The sequence below is a fragment of the Carcharhinus amblyrhynchos genome, chromosome 4 (genome assembly GCF_965287045.1).
Source record: "Carcharhinus amblyrhynchos chromosome 4, sCarAmb.v2.hapA, whole genome shotgun sequence".
NCBI lineage: Eukaryota > Metazoa > Chordata > Chondrichthyes > Carcharhiniformes > Carcharhinidae > Carcharhinus > Carcharhinus amblyrhynchos.
In genome coordinates, this window is record NC_137327.1 from 86781967 (window position 1) to 86794455 (window position 12489).

Consider the following 12489-nt stretch of genomic DNA (forward strand, 5'->3'; position numbering starts at 1 on the left):
CTTCTAGGTGATGTGTTCTTGTGATGCAGACTGAAATGTTGTGAAGAAAGTATTTTCCGTTTTCAAAATTTATAATAAGCATCCTATTAAATTAGATGTGTGCCTATATCTTTGCATAATCTTATAAACTCTCTTAAATGATGCACTGATTTCTTGGGGAAAGATCTGAGTATGTCGGCCGCTTTAAGCTGATGATGTTCATTCCCTGGGGGCAGATAGTGCCCCAAGCTATGCAGCCAGTGCAATGCTCAGCAAACCATCAGTGGGCCTAAACAGCAGTATCCCACAATGTTGACTGTCCCTGGGGAATCTTTTGCAAAGCACTGCTTCACGAATGAATTTCTCCCATATGAAGTGATGTTAACATGACGTGATGCAGAGAAGCTGGCTAAAGACATTTAAGAGACAGAGATTGTGTGAGTTAGGTTGATTGGCCATGCTACATTGACCCTAATGTCAGGGGGATTTGCAGGGTAAATATGTGGGCTTATGGGAATAGGGCCTGGTGGGACTGTGGTCAGTGCAGACTTGATGGGTTGAATGGCCTCCTTTTGCACTGTAGGGATTCAATGATTCTATTCTATGATTCTATGAAGGAGTTTATGTGCTGGTGATGGGTTGGTGCGTGATACAACAGGAATGAAATGGAAATAGGAAAAACTGGTATTGTGGAACATAACTAGGTTAATGGCTACATACATAAACAAATAACTGTGGTTCTTTCTGGAAGGATAGAACTGAAAACTGAAGTTACGTTTAACTTATGTTACCCAGTGGTTAGACTAGGAGAACTGTGAAGAATTCTGGTGTCTCTTTAATAAAAAGGTTATGGAGACACTGGACAAGGTATGAAATGATTTACTAGAATGGTTGGTACTAGAGGTGACAGGATACACCTATTATGAAAGGCTAAACACTTTGGGTTTTTTCTATGGAATTGAGTAAAATGATGGCAATGGACAAACACCAAATAGTCTTTCGGATTGTGGAAGTGATTGATAAGATCAACGTAGAGAAGCTGTTTCTACTTGTGGGCAAGACCTGAATGAGATGGCAGAAACATATGATAGTTATCAATAAATCCAGGCAGTCTTGTGTTTCAGAGAGTTGCACCTCTGTCTCAAAGTTCCAGATTCAAGTCTCACTTTAGTTGTTGGCCACAGAAGGATTGTTCATGACACAACCAAACAGGTTAATAATCAACCTTCTATTCTTCCAAAAAACATCCATGGTAGGCTGTAAAAATGGAAGAGATTCCTGGTCAGCATACAAATTTAACATCATAGAAAAACTACAGCACAAACAGGCCCTCTGGCCCACAAGTTGCGCTGATCTTATCTCTACCTACTAGGCTTACCTATAACCCTCAATCCTATTAAATCCCATGTACTCATCCAGAAGTCTCTTGAAAGACCCTAACAAATTTGCCTCCACCACTACCGATGGCAGCCGAATCCACTCACCCACCACCCTCTGAGTGAAAATCGTACCCCTGACATCTCCTCTGTATCTACTCCCCAGCACCCTAAACCTGTGTCCTCTTGTGGCAGCCATTTCAGCCCTGGGGAAAAGCCTCTGAGAATCCACCCGACATACCTCTTAACATCTTATATATCTCTAGCAGGTCCCCTCTCATCCTTCGTCTCTAAGGAGAAAAGACTGCTGAGCTCTCTCAACCCACCCTCATAAGGCATGCTCCCCAATCCAGGCAACATCCTTGTAAATCTCTTCTGCACCCTTTTGATGGCTTCCACAACCTTCCTGTAATGAGGTGACCAGAACTGAGCACAGTACTCCAAGTGGGGTCTGGCCAGGGTCTTATACAGCTGCAGCATTATCTCCTGACTCCTAAGTTGTCTGTCTCCCTGAAACAGCAAGGGATGCCTACAATCCCTTGCAGAGACAGGGCAAAAGGCCAACAGGAATTCAGGAGAAACATTTTTACCCAGCGAGTGGTTAGAATGTGGAACTTGCCACCCCCTGGAGTAGTTGAGGCAAATAGCATAGATGCATTTAAGGGAGAAACTATCAAAACACATGAGGGAAAATAAATAGAAGAATATATTGATGAGATTAGATGAACGTGTAGCATAAACATCGACATGGACCTGTTTGGCCAAATGTTCTGTTTCCATGCTGTAAATATGGTGCAATACTATATCCGAATCCAATAACTTGAAGAAGGGGAATATAATCTGTTACCAAGGGTGCCTTCTAATCTGCCAGCATAGTTTTTCAATATAAGGTTCCTACCTCAAGTACCACTATATCTTCCACCTACCTCACAGAAATTTTGACCATCCCAATGCTGGCGATGGGGCATATGTGTGTTAGCATTCCTGAGGCAATGTGAGAGATAACTGACTGCTTGGGATGGGAACCTACTATGCTGACAGGTCAGCCTGCACCCTTATATTTCTTTTCCCCTCAGGCTGTTGTATTGAGTTTCACTTTGCCAGCTATTGCTGCTTTGTTTCGCATTTACCACATACTTGCACTACTTCAGGCATTCACAAGTTCGCAAGGTCTTTCAAATGTAATTTTTTTTAACGCTTTGGCGTATCATTAATGTTAGCTTCATTGCAACTACTTAAAGGTCCCCTATTTTCCTTTCAAACAGGCTATGCTCTCTCATTTTTATATGCGTATATGTTGAGGTTTTGCTTTTCTCAATATTGTTCAATGGTAATAGAAATGTTCAATTGTAATTTCTCTCTGAAGACTGACCTGCTGATCCAGCATTTTCCATTTCTTATTTCCAGCATTTAGTTTCCTACTTTTTCTTTTTAGTTAGCAAACTTTTGTTATTGATTCATCACGTATTATAGAATTGTTTACTATTCAGGTATGGGACAGAAGTAGTTTTGACAAAATAAGATAATGAATTGTCTTTAAGACACATGTAATTGATTGATTGCTTGTATAACCATTAAGATTGAAAAGATTAACTTTGTACTTAATAATTCTCTAAGGAGCAGCCTAAAGTTGGCATTTTAATAAAACAAGAGTGGATTAATTTATGTACTTTTTAAATAAAACTTCTGATTTTAATTTCAACAATGTGTAATTTCATCTCCTTATATCAGCACAGTCACCACAGGAATCATGCCTATCAATAACTAAGACCACTTTCTTATCTGGATGTTATACTGAGGCGATTGATTACTCTATGGGACAAGATGTGCGGGTTAGGTGGATTGGCCATGCTAAGTTGCCTCTTAGTGTCAGGAGGGCTAGCTAAGGTAAATGCATGGGGTTATGGAGATAGGGCCTGGGTGGGATTGGGATCAGTGCAAACTTAATGGGCCAAATGCCTTCCTTCTGCACTGCAGGATTCTATGAGTCTGTAACAGTTGCTGGGGAGGAAAATGTTTTCTATAGAGAATGGCAGACCACGATAACACAGAAATATGAATTTTCTGATGGATAAATGTGCTGGAATTTTCCCTGACAACAAATGGAGATCTAGTGGTTCAAACTTTGCTGTAGTAGTGATAGTGAAACTGAGCATTCACTGTCATTATTCCACTAACACTGACAGCAATTTCTGGAGTCCACACTTGTTTACAGTAAAGCGAAATTCCAGAAATTGTTGTCAGTGTTTCCACACTTCTGCACAGGTTATGCTACTGAGGGACTATCCCCGCACACATACAGTGATCATTAGAATTATCAAGAATTTTGACTCATATGCTGCTTATCTTGCTATAAAAACTCTGATTTTCTGATTCTTTACATGTTATTAGAGAATTGTCTATTGTCCAGGTATTAGTCTGAGATTTGGCTGACAAAGTGTAAAAAAGTCTTGTTTTTAAGGCAACAGATTTGCAGGCAAACTGTGCTCATAAAAATCCCCAGCTGGCCTTCCTGTTGTTCATGGGTAAGAGAACAATCTACAATTTTACTGGGGCGGAAAGTGAAGCCTTGGTTGGCCTGCCCACCCTGCCTCTAATTGAGACTCTTAAGTGGCGTATTTATTGGCAACCGAAGGGCTGTTTCCTGCCTGACTTCAATTTTGAGGCTGGCAATGAGGGGATGGTGGGGCACAATCCCAGGAGATGCTCAGGCCTCAGGAAAGGGGGAGGGAGCACTTCCCTCATGGGTTCCCTTGCAACATAAGGTGACACTTTCTCCCCTCAGGTGTTCCCTTCTCCTCCCCTGTGCTCCTCCATCCAGACCCCACCCCTTTTGTCACCAAACCCTGACCCCATTCCCCCCCACCCCACCTTCACACCCGACTATGAGATTTCCCTCTACTTATCTGATCCTGGAGTCCAGACTTAAAATCTGAGGACAGCTTGTGCTTCAAGTTCTGACTACTGCTGCCACTGGCGCTGCTGGGGCTACAGAGCTGCCAGCCTTGCAGATGGGCTGGCAGCTCTCTGAGGGCGGGACTTATGTCCAAAGGAGGGTATTTTATGGCTGTTTCCCTATCAACTTTTTGGGTGATGGGGTAAAAAACCCAGAAAAATCCTACTCTTGTGAAAAGTTACACTTTGAATTGTCAAATTTCTCTAAAATGTTAAAATGCAAATTAAAAGTGGGCAATTTTAATGGTTTTGATCTTCCTAGTGTTAGGAAAACAAAAGTTATTTTAAGGGGTTTATCTTTGTATTGGTAAACATTAGAAATGAGGTATAATTTTATATGGGTTTAATGTAATGTTTCTGTGTAAGAAAGAATAAAGCTTATAGTTACATTCATGCTGAGTAAAGGTGTCTGTATGCGTGGGGGTTGATTCAATTCAAATTGAGGGGAATGGCATGAAGAGTAAATAAAATAGCAGAAGTAGGTCGGTATTGCTTAGCAACTTGAGGCCTTTTTAAGGCAGAAGGGCTTTTGAGTTTAGGTTTTAGCTGAATTCGTTGGCAGTTGAAGTTAAGACATTGGGAAATAAACATCTCTCAGCTCTGGCAGGAGAAGAAAGACTGGACAGGACTAAGGAGCTGCAAAGAGGTAGACTTCCCAAAGAACCAGATACAGTCCAGATGATTAGGGAATTGGGACAGAAAGAACATCTTAAGAAGACTGAAATTAAAAGAACAGAGACCAAGGTATTGTCCAGGAGAAGTCAAGAGAAAAACAGACAAGGGGCCTGATTTTTACCATTGTGTCGCGTTTGTTTCTGGGCGCGAAAACTTGTAAAGTCAAGCGTGAGGCTATTAGCGCGATCTGCGCCCACTTCTGCACAGATGCCCACTTTACCAAGCACGAAAATAGCTGTGATCCAAACCGCACCCAAAACAGGTGCAACGGCAATTGAAATGCATTTGCATTTGGGTAAAGCCCAACTTTACCAGCACACACCCCTTTTTACGATGGCGTTCGTCCGTCCAGATTCGGTGCGAAACAGATACGCTTGGCAAAGGTCTGTTTCGGGTGCTCCAGCTTCTGAAGAAGTAAGTTCAGAGCTGCCAACAGCTCTCTGACCTCAGATCTGTGTCGGGGGGGGGAGGGAAGCAGGCCAGATCATTCTCTGGTGAGGGGGTGGGGGGAGAAGGAAGGCCGGATGGTTCTCTAGCGGCAGGGGAGAGGGAGGGAGGGCCAGATAGTTTTCTGGTGGGGGAGGAGGAGGGCCAGATTGCTCTCTGATGGGTGGAGGAGGGAGGCCCGATCATTCCCTGGTGGGAAGGGGGAGCGGCCCGATCATTCTCTGGTCGAGACGGGGGTGGGTGGAGGGAGGTCTGATCATTCTCTGGTGGTGGGAGAGGAGAGGAGGGAGGGCCCAATCATTCCCCCCCACCAGAAAATGATTGGGCCCTCCCTCCTCTCCTCTCCCCCCCACCAGAAAGAGGGAAAAGGGAGACCCGATCATTCTCTGGCAGGTTTGGTTGAGGGGGATGTGTTGCGGGGGAGGGAGGCAGGTCAGATGTATCTCTTGTGGGGGGCGAGGAGGGAGGCCTGATCATTCTCTGGTGGGAAGGAGGGAGGCCAGTTGGATCTCTGATGTAGAGTGGAGGTACGGGGGGGGGGGGAGAACCACTGACACTCTGCGGGTGATTGGTGGGTGGGGAGAGGGTCAGAGGGTTGTGATTGGTCTGGGTAACGGGAGGGATAGGTGAATAAGGGGAACTGTTATGTTATGGGGATGGGGCAATGTCTGTGGGGGCCGTCGCTTCCTGTTTTTCGCTTCAGGGCTGCTTTTTGGGGCCTGAGATGTGACAGGGGCGTGTTTTTCAATTTTTTTTTCACTGCACATGTGCAGTTCAGGGCTCCGATTGTTTCAGGCATGCTAAGCCCTGCCTATAGAGCGATTCAAACTCGCGACTTTATTTTCAGGCTGAGTGCTAATGGGGGCGTCTGAAAGCAGATTTCCAAATCAGATCTGAATTGCGCCCAGATTCAGCATTTAGAATGAAAATGGTAAAATCAGGCCCAAAGTGTTCTGGATGAAAGAATCAGCTGTAGTAACCAGAATTAAAGTGCAGGTCAGACTTCAGAGGTAAATCAAAAGTTTGATGCAATCTCAGTAGATTCTGGAATTTGATAGCAAAGCAATTGTGAATAGTTTACCACGAGCCAAGACAAAGAAATCCTGACGGGAAAGTGGTAAAACCTGAGTGCTGGATTCTTTGTTGAAAAACATGGAGCAGAAGCATTGTTTAAAAGAGGCATTTGGAAAATTGGGACTGGATTTTGGAATGCAAACTGCTGATGGAATGCAATGCTGTGAAAGAAGATTTTAAAGCTTTTTTTTGGGAATGGAATTTGGAAACTCTCACATGACAATTAACTAGCACGATTTGGAGGAGCCATTTACTTGGATTCAGAACAGGCAGTGTATTTGACCACAGCCAACTTGTGTTACTAAAGCCATTTTTGAAGAAGATATTTTGTAATCCACATTAACCTTAAAATCTATGTGTATCTGTTAAGCTGAGAAGAGGAGGGAGTAACAGAGTATCATAGCATAACCCAACCTTTCATATGTTTTTCTTGATGCTAAAACTAATTAGTGATCCCATGACTCTATTTTTCCTCATTTTTGAAAAAAGTTATGAACTTCTGAGCCAGGATTCCATCCTCAGATCTTCCCCTCGAGTTATAATATCAGCTGGGATTGTATCACTAGCTTGCTCTGTATGAATACTTCATTGTGATTGTCTGCCTACCTGTTTGATGGCATCACTTCTGCTGCATGCGAAGATAACCCTTTGATTTTGCACCAGTTCTAAACTGTTATCTAGAAAGGAAAAATCACTCCACAGAGATTACTAGATATTTTTAGGAAGTTTTATTTGAGATTTTCAATTCTTCAACAACCTATTTAGGGTTGAGTAATTTTTTGTTTAAAGTAGAATTAGTTTGAAATCCCAGGTGTTTATTACTGGAATAAAACCGCATGATTCCATGGTTTTAAAAGAATAAAATGAACTTTACCGTACAAAGTAGTGAAGCAAAACAATCTAGACTATTTACCTTAAGCTCTAACATTTAGAATCAACAGGTAAATATCAATTAACAGGCAAACTGTGGTCAAATCTGACCAAGACAGAACCCACAGATTTCTCAGCACTCACCCAGACATCAGTGTCCACTGTAAAACATTGCTGCTCTCATGTGAGATTTCAACTCTTCGCTTTCAAAGATTTAGCCTCTGAAATCCCTCAAACACTATTCCAATTTAGACTGCCTCAACAACTGCTCGCCACCAATGGTTCAAATTCTTCCCCTGAGATTGTGTTCCATTGGATTCACAAAGTTGCACTCCCACCTCTAATTGCAGGCACATTTCCAACTCTTTTGCAGACTGCGAGCTTCACTAAGCTGTTGTTGCCCCAGGTGCCTTCAAACTCTAGTGTCCCAGCTGCACCAAGATACATGTGGCTCCCAGGGCTTCTCTGAGCACAAACTGCCTGGTATGGAACCAATGATCTTCTGCCACCTTACCTCCTCAGGGCTTCTGTGAGCTGCAAACCACATGAGACCCAAACTGCAACCAACACCTCCCGCAGAAAACACACAGATAAATCAAAATCAGAGAACCTTCATAAGCTCCAACCATCTCCATGATGATGTAGCCTTTCAGACTTTACTGAATTATTTTAAACTAATTTCATTCTAACTTCCCAAACAAAAAATCTCTTTCGACTTCCTTTCTTTACAAGAACTGTAAACATCGTCCCTCCAATTCTGCAACTAAGTAAGCCCACCTGCTCTTTTATGGCTCCATATCTTCTATTCTGACACTATTAAACAAACATGAGAAATGTTCTGGAGGTCATCTCCCTCTGCTCCTGCAAATGGAAAGGCTGGGCCTCCTGTGGCTGCAATTCTTTCTCCTGCTCCTCCTCCTCAGCTCCAGCAGCATCCAAAAGAACAGCAAGATCAATCGGTTCCATCACAAAAACCATCTCGTCGCTCTGAAGTGGGAGGGGGGGATGGAGAGGAACACATGTAGAGGTTAAGGAACACTGCTTGCCCCTAGCACATCAACAGTCACTGTCCACACTGCCCATTCTCCCAGCCACATGCTCCCCACAATCACAGCCCCCCAATTCCCCCAGCCACATGCTCCCCACAATCACAGCCCCCCAATTCCCCCAGCCACATGCTCCCCACAATCACAGCCCCCCAATTCCCCCAGCCACATGCTCCCCCCAATTCCCCCAGCCACATGCTCCCCACAATCACAGCCCCCCCAATTCCCCCAGCCACATTCTCCCCAATATCACAGCCCCCTCAATACCCCCAGTCATGTGCTCCCCATAAACACAGCTCCTTGCAAAGTTGAGAGGCTGCAGCAGTGCAATTTTCAAGAGCTTTGTGCACATCCTTTAGCTGCAAGTGAGCTGGGTGCACTAGGACCCAGCAGCACCGTAAGGCCTGAGGTCAGAACATAAGAACATAAGAAATAGGAGCAGGAGTAGGCCATCCAGCCCTTCGAGCCTGCCCCGCCATTCAATAAGATCATGGCTGATCTGTCGTGGCTCAGTTCCACTTTCCCGCCCTCTCCCCATAACCCTTAATCCCCTCTCTTATCAAAAACCCATCAACCCGCGTCTTAAAAATATTTAGCGAGGCAGCCTCCACCACTTCAACGGGCAGAGAATTCCAGAGATTCACCACCCTTTGAGTGAAGAAGTTCCTCCTCAACTCCGTTCTAAACCGCCCCCCCTTTATCTTGAGGCTGTGCCCCCTAGTCCTACTGTCCTTTCTGAGCGGGAAGAGCCTCTCCACCTCTATCCTATCCATCCCATTCATCATCTTATACGTCTCAATGAGATCTCCCCTCATTCTTCTAAACTCTAACGAGTACAAGCCTAGTTTATTCAGCCTCTCCTCATAGCTCAACCCCCTCAACTCCGGTATCAGCCTAGTAAACCTCCTCTGCACTCCCTCCAAGGCCAAAATATCCTTGCGTAAGTGCGGCGACCAAAACTGCACACAGTACTCCAGCTGTGGCCTCACCAATGCCCTATACAGCCGCAGCAAGACCTCCCTACTTTTATATTCAATCCCCCTCGCTATGAAGAAGTGCTGAGACCCTGCTCTGTGCTGCAAGTTAGATATCGGAGAGCCTGCTGAGCAACAGCCCCCCCACCCCCCACACACTCACAGAGCCGCCACCAACTCGAGAAAGATAATGGCTGCAACAAACAGATACTCGTGAGCAGCAGAAAGCCATCGGACACTAAGCACTTACCTCCTCACTTACCCTCACTGATGGAGTGCCTGAATCAGACTTTTATGGAGCATGTCTGTTTTGTGCTGATTCTGGATGGGCGAACGCAGTGGTAAAGAGGGAAGTGCTGGTGAAGTTGGGCATGCAGCCCATTAATTCAATTTAAATGGCTGTTGCACCTGTTTCGGATGCGCTTCCGATCGCATCCGTTTTTGGGCCTTCGTAAAGGAGGAAACAGCACAGATAGCCACGAATCACGTTACTTGTCTCATGCCCAACTTTACTAAGTTTTCATGCCTGAAAACGGGTGCAACGCAATGGTAAAATCGGGCCCTATGTGTGCCATAGGTTAGAAGAACTTTGTTAAGATTGCTGTTGCACCTTTATGGCCTGGGAAAATTTACTATTTTGGAGAAGCCACCGGTATTCCCAGGAAGGATTATGGGAATCCTTTTCTGATTGTTGAATTGTCACAACACTGCTCAATGCTTGGAAAAATTAGACTAATATGCAAATGCACGATCTGCTCATTGTGCTTTGAGAACTGCAAAGACCCGCAGCAGATGTAGACCTCCAGTTTGCATTCCTAAACAACCTCCAGCCTTTTGAAGTGCCATTTAAAGGCCAGCCTGAAATTGATTTGAACAAAGAAAATTACAGCACAAGGACAAGCTCTTAGGCCCTCCAAACCTGCACTGACCATGCTGCCCGACTGAACTAAAACCCCTTACCCTTCCAGAAACCATAACTCGCTATTCCCATCTTATTCATGTATTTGTCGAAATACCCCTTAAAAGTCACTATCATATCTGTTCCCACTACCTCTCCAGGCAGTGAGTTCCAGGCATCCACCACCATTTGTGTAAAAACAAAACTTGCCTTGTATATCTCCTTTAAATCTTGCACCTTGCACCTTAAACACGTGCCCCCTAATATTTGACTCTTCCACCCAGGGAAAAAGCTTCTGATTATCCACTCTGTCCATGCCCCTCAATCTTGTAGACTTCTCAGGTCGTTCCTCAATCACCGTTGTTCCAGTGAGAACAAACCAAATTTCTCCAACCTCTCCTCATAGCTAATGCCCTCCAAATCAAGCAATATCCTGGTAAACCTCTTCTGTGCCTTCTCTCTTCTGTGCCCTTGAGGCAGACAAATTGGTTCCAACAGACTTATAACTGTTGTTCACCATTTTTCATGCAACAAACAGGCAGCTGGCAGGTTTTAATAGTATCCACCCCCCCCCCCCCCCCCCCCACAACCATCCCACCCTCACCCCCACCCCCACCAAATCCTTGTCATATAATTGGTGTCTTTGTGTTGAATAACATAGAATATAAAAAGACCAACCTAGCCACTGTAGTGCTATTATGGAATCTAATTACTTTATAATTTGCCTTCCTTTTTCTACTTTTTTCCTTTCTTTACATTGCACACCTCTGGTGAGAGGATGGGCCTGAGTTTATTCTTAGACATCAGGCAATGAGAATCCAAGAGGTGGATCAAACAGCCTCTGGATGTACAACTGATTTTTTTGCTCTCATTACAATGTCATATACAGTCACTATCATCCATTGCGATGTCATTCAAATGTCAACGCATGCATTATGTTGTCATGAGCAATCCCTCCCATTCACAGCAATGTCATGTATAATGAACCCCATCCATCATTGTGTTATTGTAGTTTTCTTTCACAATTAGTAGTCATGTGAGCAATCCTGCATGGAACAATATGCAAATTTTCATTAAATTACTTCTAAGATCTAAGATATACTCAAATGAAATTTGTAACACAAGAAGACACCAATGTTTGCAATACTTGAAGTCACTGAGGAATTTTCAGAATGATGGACTTTACACTGTTTATTTGGGTGAAACTCATATTTCTGAAAATCTGCTAACGGGTGACATCTTCTACCGTGTAGCCGAATCCAAATCCCCATTAGAAGGATTGACACTGATGCATGCTGGGGGACTCAGAGGATGGGTTCCATGGCAATACAGGGTCTTCTACCAGTCACAAGAACTGTGGACATCTCCAGACACTATAGGAATTAAAGAAGACATTTTCAAACAATTATGTCAAGTGCTCAAGACATCCTACGGGAAATGCACAGTGGTGATCAAACCAAAAGATTGGGTTGCTTCTTCAGGATTGGAGCACCATAATTCTACTGATGAACCATCAGAGATTCCAACACAGAAACCCAAGGTCATCCAGAAGGCTCTTTTACAATCTTCATCAACCATCCATATGACTAATGTTTCTTGCTGTCCTAAAATTGCTAGATATTATGGCCATGAGTTTTTGTACTTTCCTCCCAGTTACCCTCACCTCAGTCCTTTAGAATCAGCATGGTCTTCACTCAAATGGGCTATAATCAATAATAGGAAAGATTTTACTGTCACATCATTTCCAAAAATGCATGACTACCAGTGCATCTACTTAAAGGCTCTGATTGAAAATGGCCTTGAAGGAGTGACTCCACACAAATGGAAAACATCTTTTAGCCGAGTCAAGAAGTGGGAAAATCGTTATCTTCATAGCCAACCTTAGTTAAATGTCTATCATTTGAGAGCAGCAAATAAAATGTAAGTGGAACATTTGGAGCTATTATTTTTTAATCATTTTGGAAAGACTTTATAAAAAGCACTTTCGTCATTTTATAGTTGAGAAATATTATTGCATCTCACGATCTACAGAATTCAAACCAGCACTAATTACTGGGGACATGTCAGGGCTACTTAACAAAGAAATTCATTTTTTGTGAGACAGGATCTCACAAAATGCAGCCCACTGCATTCTTGCACTCAGAAGTTGATCCTTTCAACCGCATTCTTTTGTTTTAAATCAACAAGATCTGATT

At 43.7% G+C, this 12489-nt stretch overlaps 1 protein-coding gene across 1 annotated transcript; it reads left to right on the forward strand.

The window, feature by feature from the left end:
* The first annotated feature begins 11354 nt into the window (after positions 1 to 11354).
* On the forward strand, positions 11355 to 12179 carry LOC145342453 (uncharacterized protein C21orf140 homolog). The gene has a single exon (XM_080188017.1). The coding sequence runs from the start codon at positions 11355 to 11357 to the stop codon at positions 12177 to 12179; it is 825 nt and encodes a 274-aa protein (XP_080044143.1).
* Positions 12180 to 12489: the final 310 nt, after the last annotated feature.

Bases quoted from the DNA above. Each gene is read 5' to 3' on its own strand.
- LOC145342453 (XM_080188017.1), top strand. From the start codon at position 11,355: ATGCAAATTTTCATTAAATTACTTCTAAGATCTAAGATATACTCAAAT.